The following is a 20,032-nucleotide window of genomic DNA, read 5'->3' as shown; positions in this document are numbered from 1 at the left end:
TGCTGTAAAATTTGAAATGTTTGCTCATTATTCTGAGTATAAAGCTATCAACCGTAGAAATTTCATGGTATTTGAGTAAACCTTTCAGTGATCAGGTATGGCTGGGTTGGCATTAGTGTTACTAGCTTAAGAGACATTCTAAATGTTATTCAGTACTGTATTTGCTTGGTTTGCCACTTGACTCCCTTGAGCTTCTTTGTTTGCCAGCATGGTTCATTGCCACCTTGTTTGCTTTAGGTTTCTTTGCTTGCCAATATTTAGAGATCTCTTAAAAAACCTGTTTGCGGTACTTGGTTGTGTTCATGGTGGATTGCTGTTTGCTTGGGCTTTTTACCTTGGAATTTGATAATCAAGTTAGTTAATCTCTGTACCCAACTTGCTAATCAGTAGTTGTAATTAATAAGCTATAAATCTGCAGATACAGTATATAATTAACAAGCGTTGTGTATATTACCGACTTAAAAAAACAAGCATTGAATGTAATGAAATGCCTCTTTCTGTTAATCCCAGAGGCTCACTGAAGCTATCTTGCTGCAATGAATTCCTACTGCTTGGCCTACCATAACCAGAAACTGGGCTCTGCATAGAGGCAGAGAGAGCCGAGGATTGTTACAATCACCTACACTGAGAAAGCATCCAGAAAGGAAAGTGATACAAACCACTCAACGGTTACAAAAATGAAGCACCACAACTGTCAACTCTTCAAATGATTCACTTAAAACCAAAATGGTTCACTTGAAGATTCATTCAAATCCCCTTGTGTGCAAAGGGCCAGCAGGTGGTGTCTTGAAGCTCCCTCTCTCGGGTAGCACTGGATTAGTTGATTGATCACAAATCAACATTCCAGGTAGGGGGGAGGGGGGAGATGGGGAGCCACCAGGACTCTACCAGAAAGAGGCATTTCATTACATTCAACTCTGGTTTTCTGAGGGGGGGCCCCCCAGTGGCTCCCTGATGCTATCTAACCACAGAGAAGGAAAATATGGGACTTGCCAGGGAGGAGCAAAGATGGCAGCTACATATTCAAAAAAGAGATGCCTGGCTGGGAAACCTGACCCAGGGCAACGCAAATCCAACCAGGACTAAATATTGAAGTGCCAAAACCCTTCAGAACTCCAAAACCCCCTGAGCTTGAATATCAGCCCATGCCATATCAGACCATGAGAAGACAGCAGCCAAAGTTGTAAACATGCGAACATCGTGGGACCTGTGGGTTGACTGCAGGCTGGCTAGCTTTAATGACACTGCAGACAACCTGAGATGCATGCACCTTGGAACAGAGGACCAAGTTAACTGGATCAACTAATAAGATATCCACGGAGAAGATCGGTTGGCACACAAGTAACAGTGAACTTCTGCTACCAGACATAATAAACGATGCACCCCCAACCAGAAAAACCAAACATTAGTCACCAAAGAGCCTCTTCCAAAACACCATCTTTAAAAAGTACCCCAGACCAAAGAGGCAACCATGAATTTGGGGAAGAAGAAAAAATGCCAGCACTCTATCGAGAGATCAAAATGGCTCAGGAGGAGCATGAGCTAACTGGAGGTGAAAGAAAACCCAAGACAACCAGTGACCTGGGAAAGACAGCTAGATAATGCAAATTAAACCAGTGTCTTGAGAAAATAGGCACAGTAGCACTAGAAATATATGCGAGTCACATACCACTAAAGAGAAAGAAAAAAAGATGCAAACTGGAATGAGAACAATGTTCCCTCTATAGGCAACAAAAGCAAATTGCACATGATCTTAAATGCTCCACTCTATCTCAAGAACAACAAAGAAAGCTATGTACAGAAATAGAAACGATTGACCTAAAGCTGCAAGAATTATAGAAAATCCAAGAGAGGCAAAGAGAGCAAAAGGCCATAAGCAAAATAGAGAGTAATCCAAAATAAAGTACTTTTTTAATTCTACGCAAGATCTAGAACAAAAACTACATTCTGCATTCGGGCCCTGCACATGGGTGGTGAAACTTTCACAGACAAATGATAGCAAAGAAATGAGTGAAATACTTAGGTTACAGTACAATTATGTTTTCAGTGAACACCTGAACATATTGCAGATCAATGTGTTTGCAATGTATTGCAACAGATACAACATATATGAGGCCTACTGTAACCAACAGCAAGTGAGGCCCTAACCTTACTGAACTTCCTTCATGCAGAGGGAACAGAACCCCTTTGCAATAAAATCTGAATGAGGATTCAAAATGCTACTGCAGTGCTGAATTAACTTTGGAGATATCTTTCCATGAAAGAACAGAAGCAAAAGAGGTAGACAGATAAAAGGGTTAAGGACCAGGCCGAAAATTAGCAAAACTAGGAAGGGGAAAGGTGTGGCCATGCTGGTGAAAGAACACCTGGAGGTAAGAGAGTTATAATCAAAAACCCTCGAAGTTGACATAATGGCATTGCAGGTCTGGAATCAGGATAAACTGTTAATTGTAAATGTCTACAGCCCACCAGCAAGCAACACATGGACAAAGGAGGAACTGGATGACAAATGAGAGGGCCTCATAATGGTCATGAGAGAGAGATTGTAGTAAGAGCAGGTAAGTCACAATTGTTGGTACTGGAGGACTTCAACTTGAAAGCAATAGATTGGGAGGTCTTTGAAGCAAGAACGGGGGACATTTGGACAAGCAGATTTGTAAACCTCATTCTGGAGACATTCATGTATCAACATGTCAAGCAGATCACAAGAATGAGGGAAGGGGATGTTCCATCAGTACTGGATCTAATATTCACCAGGAAAGAAGAGATATTTGACATCCAGTACAGTACCTTCATTCCTTGGGAAACAGTGATCATGTCTTGTTGGAAATTAAATATGCTTTGCGATATAATCTAGAAGAGAATGGGGACATTGAAACAGTTGATAAACTCGATTTCAAGAGAGGACACTATAGGAAACTTAGAAAATTCTTTAATGAGTTACTTAGACAGACCTGTTGCTAGACAAGGAAGTAAATAAGCTATATGCCAAATTTTGCAAGATATATGATGAAATCATACAAACATTCATACCAAACAGAGATGCCGACCCAGAAAACAGGATTGGTTCAACAGAAATTGAGAGGGCCAGAGAGGAAAAGATAATAAAATGGGTTCAGTATCGGAAGAGGCCTAACCCACAAACATACCAGCATTACAAACAAGCTAGAAACAATTATACAGCAGTGAGAAGAGTGGCCGAAAGAAATTAAGAGGAACGTATAGCGGACAAATGTAAAACGGATCCATCCAGTCCTTTTGTATAAATTCATTTAAAGCAAGCTGCATATAAAAGATAAAATCAAGAGATTGAGAGTGGGGAACAGGACTACTGAGAATGAAAAAGAAATGTGTGAAATGCTAAATGAACAGTTCCGAAGTGTTTGTACAAAAAGGAGGCTTTCAGAGAGCCGGACTAAATACCAATTCCAGAACATGCCATAGAATACATAGAGGTATCACAGGATAAAGTGGGAAAAATTACTCATGGGACTAGGAAGAAATAAAGCGGTTGGACCTGGAGTTTCACCTTGGGTGCTGCAAAAATGTGCAACTGAGCTGAGCATTCCGGTCCAATTAATATTCCAGACATCCATGTGCACAGGAATCTTAGCAGGTATATGGAAAAAGGCAAACATAGTACCAGTCGATAAAAATGGTAGTCGAGAGGAACCTCTAAATTACAGGTGTCATTAACAAGCGTGGTAGTTAAAACACTAGAAAAAATAGTTAAAAGCTAAATGTGTTGAACACCAGGAGAGTACTGACATGATAATGGACAGAGAGTATGGTTTTCGAACAGGAAAATCCTGTGTAACAAATCTACTTAACTTATATGATACACAGATATACTATAGGAAAGAGATGGTTGGGTTGACTGTCTATTTGAACCTAAAAAAGGCTTTTGATAAGAGTTCCACATAAGAGACTGTTCTGGAAACTGGAACATGCTGTAGGGGGGTGCAGGGAGACTTCTGACATAGATGAAAAACTTTCTAACCGACTGACAGATGAGGGCACTAATCAGACGATGTATCTGACTAAAGGAGTGTTACTAATAAAGTACCACAGGATTTAGTTCTTGCACCAGTAATGTTCATCGTCTACATAAAAGATCTACCAGAAGGAATATGAACATGTTTGCAGATGATGCTAAGATACTGGGGAAGATTGGAGGTGCAGATGATTGTAATGCTCTTCAAATTGTTCTAGATACAATAATTGCTTGGAGCATCAAGTGGCAAATGGAATTCATTGTGAATAAATGCCATGTTATGGAATGTGGTATCAGAGAAAATAGACAATACACAACTTACGAATTATGTGTAAAGGAATTATAGAACGCTAATAAAGAACGAGACCTAGGGGTGGTTTTGGATTGTAAGCTGTCGCCAGAGGAACACATAAAGAACATTGTGAGAGGAGCATATGTGTCACTTCCCAACCTCAGACTTGCTTTTAATTATATGGATGGTGAAATACTAAAGAAACTGTTCATGACTTTTATGAAACCAAAATTGGAATATGCAGCAGTTGTATGGTGCCCAAATCTCAAGAAGCACATGAATAAACTGGAAAAGGTGCAGCGGCATGCTACAAAAAGGCTTCCGGCACTGAAAAATGAGTTACAAGGAGAGACTAGGGGCATTAAACATGCCAAAATTAGAAGATAGAAGAGAGAGGTGATATGATCACCACTTACAAAATACTTACAAGAATATACCAAATTGACAAAGAGGAATTCCTGAAACCAGCAATTTCATGACCAAGAGGACACCGATTCAAGCTAAGAAAACAGGTGCCAAAAAAATATTTACAAATTTTCTTTTGCAGAGTGATACAGTTGGAACAAACTTGAGAAGGTGGTGGAGGCCAAAACCATCAGTAATTTCAGAGCAGTATATGACAGAGCGCTGGGAAGACAGGACACCATGAGCATAGCTCTCATCCTGTAACTACATTTAGTTACAGGATGAGAGCACTGTGCTGCGCCAACCAAGAAATCTCGTTCTGAGAGTTGTACTTTTTTTTTTAATTAGGCTATATTTTAATTATTTTTTATTGTTTTGAAGTGAAAATAGTTGAATTTGGAAACATTTTGACATTAACTTTACCTGAACATTTATAAAAACAACAAAAATGTCCTTAACAATTGCACTATGAAGTTTTTGCCAAAAACAGGTGTGCAGTGTAGGGGTTAATTACCAGGGACTGGTGCCAGTGAATTTAAGTCATCATGGAGCTAATATGAAAAACATCTCCACAACAGCTCAAACATGCAAGACAACTACCAAGTGGGAACAAGCACTGTGGTCCTCTGCAGTAAGGGCTCCAGATAGCACAGGCAGCTGGACATGGAACTACCACTTCCTCCTTTCCTTGGGGAGCACCAGAGCAAAGAAGCAGGTCTCAAGTGGTGCAAAAAGAGCACCACCTAAACACACCTAAAGTTGGAGCCCGAGTCCTGCCACTCAAGGGTCTTGCTCACTCATGGAAGACAGAAGAAAATGTGTATATACTGGTTAGCATTGTAAATGTGTTGCACATCTGTGGTAGGAAAAAAAAAATCCAGGTTTGACAGAATCCATGCCAAGCTTCCAAGGAAAAGGTTAGAGTTGTAAGCCAGTCAGGATGGGTCAGGAATCTCGTACCATATCCAAAATGCAAAGGCAAACTAGTACAAGGACAGGTCCATCAAGGAAGTAAGGTCTGGATTCCTATGATGTACTGAAAAATGTCTGCTCACACCAAAGAAGATGAAAGGCGAGATGATAGAATTCGGAAATGAAATGCCTTTCCAAAAGTGAACGGTACATGGAAGTGCATCTGCGGGGAAGTTCGAATGCATCACAGACTTCAATATGCAGCAAGATGGAGACAGACAGAATGACCATTGGCATATAGAAAGGCTGATACCTGCTTGATGGGGTTCTGGGAGTAGTTGTTTTCCCCAAGAAACATGTAACATAACCAACAGTATGCCCCTAACCATATGGCCTCACAGAGGAGTCAACAACCCATGCACTACCCATAGTCATAGTCTAAAACACACACTCATGAAGTAAAACAGAAAAACAAACAAGCAAAATTGTACCCCCACAGAACCAAGTACAGTACAAAAGGTGGCCTGCACTTTTCAGGGAAAAGAATTGCGACCCATTATCTCGAGATGACTCAGGAAGGACCAATTGGTCTAACATCAGTGACAGGACTGACTCAGTACTGCCCGGTAGCAGGAGCTACAGGATGCCACCTGTTGTAAGCTTTATGCACTAAGGAATTTAGGCACAGATCGGGGGAACTATTTTGATTTTGAATGAATCACTTGTGGAGTCATTTGGCAGTTTCAGTGCTTTGTTTTTGTGAACTATGCAGTGGTTTGTATTGCTTCGCTTACTTTCTGGGTACTCTCTCGGTGGGTGATCATAACAATCTACAGTTCTCTACACCTCTGAGAGGGGAAGCCGGGTACTGGCTTTCTTTGGTAAGTCAAGTCATATGACCAATGTGACTCGGTAGTGGGATGCCATCTCGGCAAGGCAACATCAAGGATCCACTGAGGCCTCCCTCAGAAATTATTAGATTTGGTTGAGTGGTTTTCCTAATGCTTATTTGTCCTGATGACTAGTAGATTTATTAATTTCTTGAGCATTTTCATCTTTTTCTGGTTAATATTAGTTTATTTATAAAAAGATCACGGGGGATGATCTACAGGGAAAAACATATAGTATGCTTTACCACATTACTATATTCCCATAATGTGTGTGTACAACACATTAAATACCTTATCATGTATGATTGCCAGATCATGATGATGCTAGGCAAGCTTAATAAATATCACAGCATTGCCGACTACTGTACATATAAAGCACAAATTATACACAGATGTGGTATGATATACCAGTACTGTGATATACCAGTACTATGATATAACAGTACAGTACTATGATATACTAGTACAGTACTATACAGTACTCATTATACACTGCTTTATTTGTTGCCTGAGATATGCAGACTTGGGAATTCATCTCTTGATCAGCTATTATCAGAAGATATTCAGTTATACTGTAGCTTTATTAATAATGTCTAATGTCAAAGTGGTTGACAAACTAATATCCTGCTATTGACCATTTGATTGCCAAAATTTGTTATGAATTTAACTGGGTTGAAGGTTCCATGTTTAACAAAATACAATTTTGTTTTGTAATACTGTACTTAATTCAATGCAGGAAGGGAACACAGAGGGAACAAATCCTTTGATTTTCTCTTTGGTTGCTCTGACTATTGAATATGCTCTTCAGATATTCTCAACAGATAATACAGCTCTGTGATACATAATAATATGTGTGAGATCAAGGAAAAACTAGCTCTGTCTTTTATGTGAATGTTTTGTATTGCATTAGTAAATAATGTGTATATTATTTTGACTCGAATATAATTTTCTTTCAGGCACTGGAAATACCAACACAGATGGGACATACAAACCATCATTCCTCACAGACCAAGAACTGAAACACTTAATATTAGAGGCGGCTGATGGATTTCTCTTTGTAGTAGCGTGTGACACTGGGAGAATTATCTATGCATCGGACTCCGTTACTCCGGTTCTCAATCAGCCTCAGGTGAGCAGTTATCACAGTGCAGGGAAGCTGAAAGACATGAATTGGTGACAAATAAACATGTATATTGTATTGGCAAGACTAGGGAAAATATAATGAGGTTACATTTATCCAAAGTAATTGACAGCATTGAATACCTGTGTTTAGATTGAGACTTGTTATATTAGGGGCTGTTTGTGTCTGTTGCTCTTGTATATATTTATATATACAGTATAGTACTGTGTGTGTGTGTGTGTGTTTTATTTAATCAGTGAAACCTGTAACATTCGCAGTATTGCACATATTTTGATCATGTGATTATGTGAAATGGTAAATATTAGAAATTAAAATATATAAAAGATGTATAATCTTGTCAACCTTGGATAACTAAACATTATTTTAAAGGATCTTATTTGTGACATTTATACTACAGCACTATTTTTATTGCAGTCATTTGAAAGTCACTGTCTAGTATGTGCTTTAGAACTTAACTGTAAAGAAAAAACTGTCTAATCTGAATCATATGGGGATCCACCCCTGATCGAGTTAACAGAGTATTCAAGTTAGCCAAATTTTTACTGGGAATGTCGAAAAATTTGACATTCAAATTTATTCAAGTTTCTTGTTTGGCAGAAATTGAAATAACCCAAATTTCTATTTGAATTCCGAAGTTAAACAATTAAACCCAAAATTCAGACTTTGAATCATTTGCGTATATTGCCTCATTACTGGACACGGAAATTTAAAACTTCAGATATATATCAATAAAATCATCAAATGGGTAAGAGAAACTACTTGACAGCAATAAACAGCAATAAATTCCAGCTATAATACTAAGTTATGGAAAGAATGAGGAACTTTTCCCAAAGAATGGCTCTAGGAGTAATGATATAGGATGACTTAACATTCAGCAAGCATACCTTGAGGTTACCTTGAGGTGCTTCCGGGGCTTAGCGTCCCCGCGGCCCGGTCGTCGACCAGGCCTCCTGGTTGCCGGACTGATCAACCAGGCTGTTGGACGCGGCTGCTCGCAGCCTGACGTATGAGTCACAGCCTGGTTGATCAGGTATCCTTTGGAGGTGCTTATCCAGTTCTCTCTTGAACACTGTGAGGGGTCGGCCAGTTATGCCCCTTATGTGTAGTGGAAGCGTGTTGAACAGTCTCGGACCTCTGATGTTGATAGAGTTCTCTCTCAGAGTACCAGTTGCTGGTACCATGCTGGTACAGAGTACCAGCATAACAGACCCTGGATAATAGAATTCTTGGAGAATAGAAGAACTCAAAACCAAGTATAGTACAGGTGAATTACAGGCAAACTAGAGCAAACATGGCATCAGCCTGTATAATGATATAGTAGAATATGAGAACTTTAAAATCCAGGTATTCCACCACAATGCAGGAGAAGTTTCTGAAAGGAAAAAATGCAGAGAACAGATACTGCACACATTGATATGGTAAAACTCCTAAACTACTGGGATCAACTCACAAGTGCTCAAAATGTACTGTCTGGAAAGTAGACAGTAGAGGTATTACATTATAGATGCATGGATGTAACCTGAAGTTCAAATCACAAATATTCACAATGAAATATATAACAACTTAATGGAGTGAAAGATAGGATACGAACTGCAAAATATATCCAAGGAAGAGTAGAAGTATCATGGACACAATCGGAGAATACTGCATGAGCAGCACGGGCTCATGGCTCCACCTCCCTCTACCAAACAAAAAAATATTGCTTGAACAAAAGTGGACATTTTCATGGGGCAATTTAACAAATTCTTAAAGGAAGTGGAAGATAAAGTAGATTGTAATGGATATGTAGACCTACTGGCTTCCCAAACAGCCTAACAAATCAGGTTATCACAGGCAAGCCTGTAATGAAAACAAACTACAGATAAACGACAAATGGTAAGGAACAAGTGTGTGTTACAGCACTTTGTAAGAAAGGAGCAAATTACAGCATTTTATTCATATTGTGAGAGAGAATTCATGTGAAGCTGTCTACCCCAGGGCTTGTAAAGCAGTGGAGTGAGGTAGTGCTTGTTTTTCTATGATTCTATTATCGTGTGACTGTCATTTATTAGTCATAATAAATGGCTGATATTTATAATTCTTAATGTCTGTAACCATTTTTCTTTGCTATTTATCATTTTTTCTGGGCTGATGACTAACCAACCATTGAAGTTCTAAACAGAGTAATTATAATGTATTTTTATATTATATAGCGGATATATTGAAAATTTTCAGAGCGACTGGTTTGGGTCAAGCGTTTATGAACATGTTCACCCAGAAGACGTAGAAAAGGTCAGAGAACAGCTAAGCACACAGGAACCTGCTAATCAAGGACGTATATTGGATCTGAAAACTGGCACTGTAAAAAAGGAGGGTCACCAATGTAAGTATACTGTCACAAAGATTAATTATTGAAGTGCATGTTTAGTTTCCGTCAGTCACTTGCAAAAAAATAAGATACAGTATTTAAATTTACAATATTTTAAATAGTTGTACAAGGTATATGTTGATTAGCTTCCCTTTTCCCAATTAGCCTATACTGTCCTTGAATGTAGAATAGGGTAACCTCTAAAAGCTTTTGTAGTCACATGACAATAAGCCAAAAATTTAATTAGAAGCATGAGAATCTGTTAGGGTATGAAACTATAGTATATAAACACTGGCATACAGTATTATTGATTTATTATATACATATTATTTGTTTAATTTTGTGTGTGCAGACAATAAGTCACAATTACGTGGCTTCAGATATGAAGACTAGACCACACACCAGAAAATGAGGAGACGACGGCATTTCTGTCCGTCCTGGACCATTATCAAGTCGATCAAGTCAAAATCGACTTGATAATGGTCCAGGATGGACCAAAACATTGTCGTCTCCACATTTTCTGGTGTGCGGTTTAGAGCTTCATAATTTTGTATGTACTGTATTTTCATTGATCTGTGATCTTTTACAGCATCTATGAGATTGTGTATGGGATCCAGAAGAGGGTTTATTTGTCGGATGAAAGTAGGCACAGTTACCCCGGAGAACATGAACTCTGGTCACCTGAACAGATTACGACAAAGAAATTCTTTAGGTCCTGCTAGCGATGGACACAATTATGCAGTTGTCCATTGCACAGGCTACATAAAAAACTGGCCCCCAACTGGAGTTCAGGTAAGCTGAAGGAAATTCAAGCCTGTATTTAACATGCTGTAATTGGTTTTCTCTATACAGTATAGTATTCAACTCATTTAATCATTTGGCTATTATAGCTTTATTTTCTCTGGTTGAATATTATATGTATATTTTTTAATTGATTTTTAAACAGTGATATTTTTCTTTTATCCTATATATACCAGCATATGTCCATACCTTTAAAAAAAGCCTTACATTTCATTATTGTGCTGTACCATTATTTACAAATTCTAAGTGATGTCACTTACTTAACTTACTTACCATCACTTAAATTGTACCTTAGTCAATACACTAATCAAGTATAGTATATCACTGTACCATGCACTAATTGTCTCATTGTATTGTTCAGTAATTAATTGCAGCATTGTAGCATGCACCAAACAAGAGTGCAAGCTGTAGTCGAGAGCCTGATCAGCCAAGATTGCCTATCACTGTTTCCTTACTGCATACTAACCACCTCGCCTCACAATAATTCATGTTCTCTATGTGCATCTCTCCATTCTTCCCCCATACATGTTTAATGGTGTAAAAGGTAGAGTTCTATGTGCAAAACCATGCTTTCTAAATGCATGTCTTTCAAGGGAGTCGGTCGGCCGAGCGGACAGCACGCTGGACTTGTGATCCTGTGGTCCTGGGTTCGATACCAGGCGCCGGCGAGAAACAATGGGCAGAGTTTCTTTCACCCTATGCCCTTGTTACCTAGCAGTAAAATAGGTACCTGGGTGTTAGTCAGCTGTCACGGGCTGCTTCCTGGGGGTGGAGGCCTGGTCGAGGACCGGGCCGCGGGGACACTTAAAGCCCCGAAATCATCTCAAGATAACCTCAAGAAGGGTGAACTAAATATTCCAAAAACATATCCTTGGTGGGTTACACTACCCCATCTTCATTGTAGATAGGATGCTTACCAAGAAGACACTTGATATTGATGCTTAAGTACCTTTCATTGATGTTTGGATATTGAAGGTTATTCATTAAATGTTATAACATTAAAAAATGTCATAATGTTATTGCAGATGGATCGTGAAGAGGAAGCACATGGTTCCTCTCACTGCTGTCTGGTGGCAATCGGTCGGCTTCAGGTTACCTCAACTCCCAACACATCAGACCTCATGGGATCAAACTCTCAAAATGGTTAGAGAAAGTGCCTTCTTTCATTGATGACACTTTGACTAAAATTATATTTTACATGCATTTCTTGTATGATAACCCAATATACAGAATTTCACTTGAACCTAATTGATAAATTATGAGTGATATCTATTATTGTACAGTATATTGAATTTGCTTTTCATTCATTTGTGCTTTTCATTCCGTTAACCCTTTGGTTACGACAATGTTTTTCAGTTATAACCCTTCCGAGGGTCGTAATGCACCCAAAAAAACTAAATTTTTGACATCTGTATTTTTCTATTACAGATCTAGTAATAGGCTCTTTCTGTGTGTACCATTAAAAAACTAGTGAAATAATAAACACTACTTTTTTATTTATTTTTTTTTAGTCCAATATAAAGATTTAGGGTTAAGTGTTCAACTACTATGCCTCAGGGTTTTTCCAAGGCTTCATCTATTGTAATATTGAGCCCATCTACAAAAATCATCAAAAACATGATTGGAGCCATATTAAGAGTGTTACCATTCATACCCTAATATTTTCCATGCTCTATGGGCTGATTTCATTGGGTAAAAACTTAATTTCAACCTTCCTTATGAAGGGCATCTACCAAGAGAGTCTGTCTGTAAAGAGATTTAACTACATCTAGTATATTTCTCACACCCTAGCCTTCAAATCTCATTTTCAAAGGAAAAATTTCAAAGGAAAGAAAAAAGGAAAAAGTGTTAAAAGTAACCATTATAGGGCACAGAAAGAGCATACTGTATGTATAATGTTGGCCTTATGGGCAAGAAATGAAGTTATAGTACTTCTAATGAGTGTGCCTTTTACTGCTTTGTGAAATATTATTGGGTTACCATTATTATTGGTTATATTAAGAAGGGTTGATTTGATTTTTACTTCAACAGAGTTTATATCTCGTCATGCTATGGATGGAAAGTTCACCTTTGTTGACCAGCGTGTGATGACTGTGTTGGGGTACTCTCCGCAGGAACTACTAGCCAAGCCTTGTTTTGATTTTTTCCACCCAGAGGATCAGACGCACATGAAGGAAAGCTTTGATCAAGGTAAAATATTTTAATGTTTGTCAATAAATATATAAGGTCTTAAAACTCATATGGGATGATGTTGCTATTTTCTCTTCATTTTCATGTACTGTACTGAAATTCATCTCTTGATATTCAGAAAATTAGCATTTGCATAAAAATAATTGGGCCTTCATTTTTTTAATAAAAATATTACAGTGCATATCAACACAATATCTGACAGTAACTTGTACTAAACATTTGTACTGAATTGCTATAATATTACTATGCAACTTAAAGCTATTTTCTGTAATTGCAAGACTTAAAATTGATTGTAATTTAGAAAACTTCATATTTTGTTTCCAGTATTGAAACTGAAAGGTCAAGTGATGTCCGTTATGTACCGTTTTCGAGGAAAGAATCGAGAGTGGGTGTGGCTGCGAACATCTGCGTTTGCCTTCCTCAACCCATATACTGATGACATTGAATACATTGTTTGCACAAATACAGCTGCCAAGTAAGTTCAGTGTAATATTGTGTGTTTATTTGAATGGCTTCTCTGAATATTTTAAGGACAATAAAATTAGAAAAGTAGTAGCAACAATCATAAGGCTGCTGTAGGTAATCATACATACAACATGTATGTATGTAGGTAATACATACAACAATCATAAGGCTGCTGTAGGTAATCATACATACAACATGTATGTATGTAGGTAATACATACAACAATCATAAGGCTGCTGTAGGTAATCATACATACAACATGTATGTATGTAGGTAATACATACAACAATCATAAGGCTGCTGTAGGTAATCATACATACAACATGTATGTATGTAGGTAATACATACAACAATCATAAGGCTGCTGTATGATATAAATGGTAATTTATTTATATTGGGATTTGCCTATTTTCCTCTTGGGATACAATTTTAGTTTCCACTGAATTGATTTATTTAAACATATAGATGTGTGATGAATAAGAGTACCTGTTATATATTTCATTTATATTTCAAATAAATAATATATATAATGTATATTAGGAAAAATATACATTTGCTACAGTAATCTTTAGTGAGATGAGATACTGCCTTGTGACTCATAAATACCCATAGTACAGTACAACCTCGATTCAACGTACTATATGGGACCGACCCCAGTTCGTTGGAGCGTTGGATTCGTTGCAAGAGGTGACCTTCAGGAGGCGTTTGCATGTGTCTTTATTTTTCTTGTAGACAATAAAAATGCATTATCATATTATATACTGTACCTATATATTATTACTCTACTAACAAATATTGTTACATTTGTTATTTACCTTATTGTTGGAGTTAAGTCCATCTTGAAGTCTCATGGAGTTGTGAATGCTGTACAGTAAATACATACTGTAGTGTATTATGCCGTTAACACTGTGTTGAGTAGTTCTGTTGTATGTTGAGTACTACAATAAAGTTTATGAAAACTATTGTACACTAAAATTACTGCAACTTTAATTTTAACACTATATTTTGATTTTTCAAGAGGCTGGAGTGTTCATTCCGTGACTTTGTTGGACATATCAGCACAATCAAGGAACATCTGTGCACCATGTCGGCTCCAAATGCACTCATTGTGTCAGTGATGGCTGACTGGTGGGTGGATGGGCAGGCAGGGAGGGAGGGAGGCAGGGAGGGGGGGGAGGGAGGCAGGCAGCGAGGGAGGGAGGCAGGCAGGGAGGGAGGGAGGCAGGCAGGCAGGCAGAGCTTGGGAGAGAGGCAGAGATTGGGAGGGGGTAGGCTGGAAGGAAGGCGGGCAGGCAGAGCTTGTGAGGGAGAGACAGGGAGGCAGGCAGGCACGGAGGGAGATTGGCACAGAGGGAGGCAGGCAGAGCTTGGGAGGGAGGCAGGGAAGGAGAGGATGGAGATGGATTGATGGAAGGATGGAGGAAGGGATGGAAGGATGGATGATTTGAGGGTGTGTGTGTGTGTATGGGGTGTAGGGGAGGGGGGTGGGGGAGGTGTGTCGGTGGTGGTGAAGGGACCGACTCGGTGTTAACCATAACTCTGACCCAGTTAACTTTTTTTACCTTGATTTGTTTCTTCAATTCTGGATGGATGGATGGAGAGAGAGAGAGAGGCACGGAGGGAGGGAGGTATGGAGAGAGAGAGGGGGATGGAGAGAGAGCGAGGGAGGGAGGGATGGAGAGAGAGAGGGGGGATGGAGAGAGGGAGGGATGGAGAGCGAGGGAGGGAGGGATGGAGAGAGGGAGGGAGGGAAGGATGGAGAGAGGGAGGGAGGGGGGATGGAGAGAGGGAGGGAGGGAGGGAGGGAGGCAGGGAGGGAGGGATGGATAGAGGGAGGGAAGAAGGGAGGGATGGAGAGTGGGAGGGAGGGAGGGATGGAGAGTGGGAGGGAGGGAGGGAGGGAGGGATGGAGAGTGGGAGGGAGGGATGAAACACGCATGGTGCTGTGTGTACAGGGATTAGACCCGTCCACTCACTCACGCTGGAGTTGTTCTACTAACATACAGTAATTTCTCAAAGAGCAGATGTCTATCATATTACAGTATATTTTCGGTTTTATTTAGTTTAGTTTAATTAGGATAATAAAAAGCTATTAAACACTGGTTTTAGAAATTATTTATTAATATGAAACTTTCAAAAGTCATGGGTCCCTGAACTATGACGACACACAGATGAAAGTGAGTGAAACCTCACTGTAAAGTGAGGTTTACAGTACAGTATTCTCTTATCTGTCCACCCTCACTCATCTTGTTTCATCACAGAAAATGTCTATAAAGAGATTTTACCACATGTAGCTAGGTAATCACGCTTCATCCTTTAAATTAATGTACAAAGATACGTGTGCCCCAAATCAGTGAACGAAAATCATGGAAACTCAGTTGTTCACTTGTGTGGATCACTGGCTGTGTTTGTGTGGACCATTTTGGCTGGTGTTTGGTTCATATGGTTCACTTGTGTGATCCAACTGCTTATGAATGAATTATTAATTGTAATCTGTGATAGAATGAGAGAGTTTTCCACCACTCTGTGAACTCTGTCCCAAAATCGTAAGCTTGTGGACCACTTGTGGTCCACATGTGTGGTCCACATGTGTGGTCCACTTTTGTGGTCAACTTTTGTGGTCCACTTGTGTGGTCCACTTGTGTGATCCAACTTGTCATATGAAAGAATTATTCATTGTAATCTGTGATAGAATGGGAAAGTTTTCCACCAGTCTGTGAACTCTGTCTGGACATTGTAAGTAAATCCGAACATCCCTCGCTTCGGCGAACCATTGTTCGTCGAATCGGGTGAGTAAATTCGACCTGAAAAGTGTGCGAACTAGCCGGAGATTCGTTGAATCGGAGTACGTTGAATCAAGGTTGTACTGTACTGATATACTGTTCCCTAACATAGTTTTTTCATAAATATTATTATAATTTTGCAAATAAATTAGTAAATGGTTATTCTGTTGATAGAAAATGCTATGTGCATTACTGTACTCAAAATTACATTTAATAACAAAAATTAAATTACTTATCACACACCTGATCTACCTGCCTTGAAGCCATAGGCCTGAATTTTATAAAGTAAGGCACTAAATTAACATTTGTATAGTATAGGAATTTATTTCAAATAAGTGCTACTGTATATTGTTTTATACTACATTAGGCATAATCATGACACTAGTGGGTGAATACAAGTTACTAACCAAATTTATCCTCTTCCTAAAAATGAATTTCCAAGGCCTTTTGCCTCATAACACTATGGAAAGAAGGTGGCATAGTGCCTCATCTTAAGGCCTCCAGTGGTACATTACACTTGACCTAACAGTTGCTTCCTTTTGAGCTGCTTTGGCAGAGCTGCTTCCTCCTTAGTTTGTGCCTCAGACTCTAAAGTCTTCCTTCTCTCCGTCTCCCATTCATTATCCAAGCCCATTTGGTTTCTCAAAAAAATTTCAGATTTGTGTGTGTAGGCAGATTGAGAACCTTGCTTTAAAGATGCTTTTGGTTTATCTGTCCTTGAGTGGATCAGGTGCACTTTCCTGCTACAGCCATATGTTGCTATCTCTGGGTTTCTGAGTGGATTCAAGCTATGTCTTTTTCTTAATCATTGAACCAGGATGCCCTGTACTAAAGCAAGATGGACTGCATCACAGCTATGTGCTTTGCATTTATCCTGGCTGCTGCTGCTGCTGCATGATACAAACAACATTTAGATCATGCTGGGATAATTGTTCTTGGGTTTTGTCTTGGATTACCTGTTCAGATTATTTGATGTACTCTTGAGAATTCATTTTGCTGTAATGTTCTTCAAAATGGTTTTAGTAATGAATAAGATGATGTCAGATGATAGTATTGCTGGGAGAATATATATTTATTTTCAGCATAATTATCTACTGTCCCAATTTCATGGGTTGAGATGATGGGGAAGCACCGAAAAATATTGCAATAAAATGAAGATTCAACATCAGGGAAAATAGTTTATATGATAAACAATGTATCCTTTTTATTAAAGACATTAGGAACATGAGATAGTTTTGTTGTAAGGCTTCTAAATTTATTATCATTAACAAATATTAATTATTTGAAATTCTTCGTTCTCTGCCTATAGGACCATGCAAGGTGGAAGTGAAATGAGTGGTAGTGCCTCTGAACAGCAAGAAGTTAGCCCTCTAAACAGTCAGTACTCGACACACCAGCCGGGGATTGAGTACTCCTTGCAACGGCAACGTGAGCTATACCCGCACATGATCCAGCCACACATCCACAGTAAGTAAATGCTCAAAATATCATCAATACGATACTAAACTTTATAAGAGTATTTTGTTAACTAATTATTGATTATTTAAAACTAGCTAACATAGCTGGCATTTTAGATATATGGTACCGAGTTATATAATGGAATATTCCTCAGTAGGAGGTAAAGAGTCACAGTGAGAGGGAAGATAACGGTGTGAAGAGTGGCAATGAGTGAAATACCCCAAGAGTTGGTACGAGGACCAATCCAATTCATAATACTGTATACATAACCTGACAGAAAATAGATTGCATCATATCAATGTTTGCTGAAATGCCACCACACATTTACAAACTCCCTGACATATTTCCTAAAAATAAGGCAAAAAAAAAAAAAAAAAAAAAAAAAGGGAAATGACCTGTCTTAAACTGAATTTGACTTCTCGTGCATTTTTCTCATTTAGTCCCTACTCTCTTGAGCACCCATTCACTATGTATATTTAACTTCTTGGTCTTCCTTTATGCTCCAATTCACTTAAATATGCTCTCTTAACTATCATCATCCATATATTCATTGTTAATTGAAATTTGAATTTGTCTTTCTGCAGTAATTGTCCTTTGTAGTCATGCATTCTAACCAAACTTTTCATTGTTCCCTTGGCCATTTATTTTCCATTGTTTCCTTTACAACTAGATCCGAAATGCTTCATAATTTTGAATAATATTTTGTGTTTTAGATATCACGTGCTTTTTCTTCTATAGATTCAGGACGACCGAGCAGTACGCAAGGAGTGTATAGCGGATATGAAGCGGGTGCGTCACCCTTGGCTAGCTACTCTCCAAGCACTCCACAGGCTACACCCCTCACAACCCAGGCATCATCCAGTATTTCACGAATCACGAAGTCGTCATCACCACCTACAACTGCACACGCCACAACGTGGTCTAATCCACATATAAGACAGGTATATCTTGCCCATCTATCTCACATTTTTAGCTATAAAGTTTTAATAGCTCTCATAATTTAGAATATGTAGCTGATAAGAGTTTAGTTTGCAGCTACAAAAAGAGAAGCCTCAAATTTTACTTGTCTTCAATGACATTAAATAATTGAAGTATTCAGACAGCCCATGATTTTCACAAGGGTTAGATTCCTGTAAAACCTATTTTAAGAAGGCTCTACACAAATTTATCTTAAAGATACATATGGGGAAAATAGTTAGGTACTGTACTCGCCTAATTGAACTTACTTAATTTTGAGTATGTGTGGGAGAGTGAGTGAGCCATTATATTTGTAAAGTGGTGTCAATACTGTTTTTATCAACTAAAGATGACTTGAGTATGAAATTTACACTTATTTTTCTCAATTATTTAGAATTACATTTTTTGTATTCACTTACAGGCTGAAGGATATAGCTATACTAGCAGCATGAGTCCATCACGATCTCCTTCAACTCCATCATATACACCATTAAGCTCTTCAAGTCGCTCGCTACCTTCATACACAGCTCCGGCCTCCTCAGGTAAGTAACTTAGCTATTTTGGTACAGCTTTAAGAATAAGTGATCTCTTCCTTGAAAATATTTACTGGGATATGTTTGTTTTATTTGTTGGGTGTTCACTTATGATGAAGTGAGAGTGTTCATGAAAATATTTACTGGGATATGTTTGTTTTATTTGTTGGGTGTTCACTTATGATGAAGTGAGAGTGTTCATGGATACCAACCGGGCTGTAGTCGATATGTCGGCCTGCGGGCCACTCCAAGCAACAGCCTATTGGTTCAAGGTCTCGCAAGTAGAGCCTAGCCCTAGGTCAGGCTTGGGAGTAGAACTACTCCCAGAATCTAGGTACAATCAGGTACATAAACATGCTTTTATTTGTGGGTTTAGTGTGCACTACTCACTCCTGTAGCCCATCCTGTACAGCTTGAATATATACTTTCTTGAATTTGTTTGAATGTTGTCATCATCATTTTGAATGTTGTCATCATGTTGTCTTCAGTGTCTTCGTAAATCAGATTTCTCAGGTTCACTATTTTTCATATTTTATAGTGCTGTCTTATCAAATTTGATTGAAAAAACATGAAAAAATCATGGACCATTATCAAGTTGTGTAATGACTTCACACAACTTGATAATGGTCCAGGATGGATCAAAACTCATTGTTTCTCCATCTTCTGATGTATGGTTTGGTCATCATATTCACCTTCAGCTGTCTCAGCATATTCCTGTAGTCTCTTTAGTCCTTGAAGGATTTCACCCTCTGGGTGGCCTTCCTGTTGACTCTGACCATTCTGTTAGTGAACAATGTGCCTTCTGTTGGAGCAGTACTGCCTTAGTGTTCATTCCTGGGGATTGTCTTATCAAACTACAGATAC

General features: G+C 38.7%; 2 protein-coding genes across 7 annotated transcripts in view; both read left to right on the top strand.

Moving 5' to 3' along the window:
- Nucleotides 1–20,032, top strand: part of LOC138373292 (uncharacterized) — a 294,206-nt gene that overhangs the window by 131,130 nt on the left and 143,044 nt on the right. The gene's annotated exons all lie outside the window — the stretch shown is intronic.
- LOC138373291 (aryl hydrocarbon receptor nuclear translocator homolog) overlaps nt 1–20,032 on the top strand; it is a 61,943-nt gene that overhangs the window by 36,655 nt on the left and 5,256 nt on the right. For both annotated transcript variants that reach the window (XM_069339428.1, XM_069339427.1), the window contains 9 exons: nt 7,450–7,622; nt 9,849–9,996; nt 10,571–10,773; nt 11,808–11,925; nt 12,814–12,972; nt 13,297–13,447; nt 17,530–17,687; nt 18,417–18,619; nt 19,057–19,177. In XM_069339428.1, the coding sequence (XP_069195529.1) occupies nt 7,450–7,622; nt 9,849–9,996; nt 10,571–10,773; nt 11,808–11,925; nt 12,814–12,972; nt 13,297–13,447; nt 17,530–17,687; nt 18,417–18,619; nt 19,057–19,177 (1,434 nt within the window). The remainder of the gene's footprint in view (nt 1–7,449; nt 7,623–9,848; nt 9,997–10,570; nt 10,774–11,807; nt 11,926–12,813; nt 12,973–13,296; nt 13,448–17,529; nt 17,688–18,416; nt 18,620–19,056; nt 19,178–20,032) is intronic.

The sequence above is a fragment of the Procambarus clarkii genome, chromosome 41 (assembly GCF_040958095.1).
Source record: "Procambarus clarkii isolate CNS0578487 chromosome 41, FALCON_Pclarkii_2.0, whole genome shotgun sequence".
NCBI classification, from domain to species: domain Eukaryota; kingdom Metazoa; phylum Arthropoda; class Malacostraca; order Decapoda; family Cambaridae; genus Procambarus; species Procambarus clarkii.
Note: the sequence above shows the minus strand (reverse complement) of the source record. Positions and strands in the feature narration are given on the sequence as shown.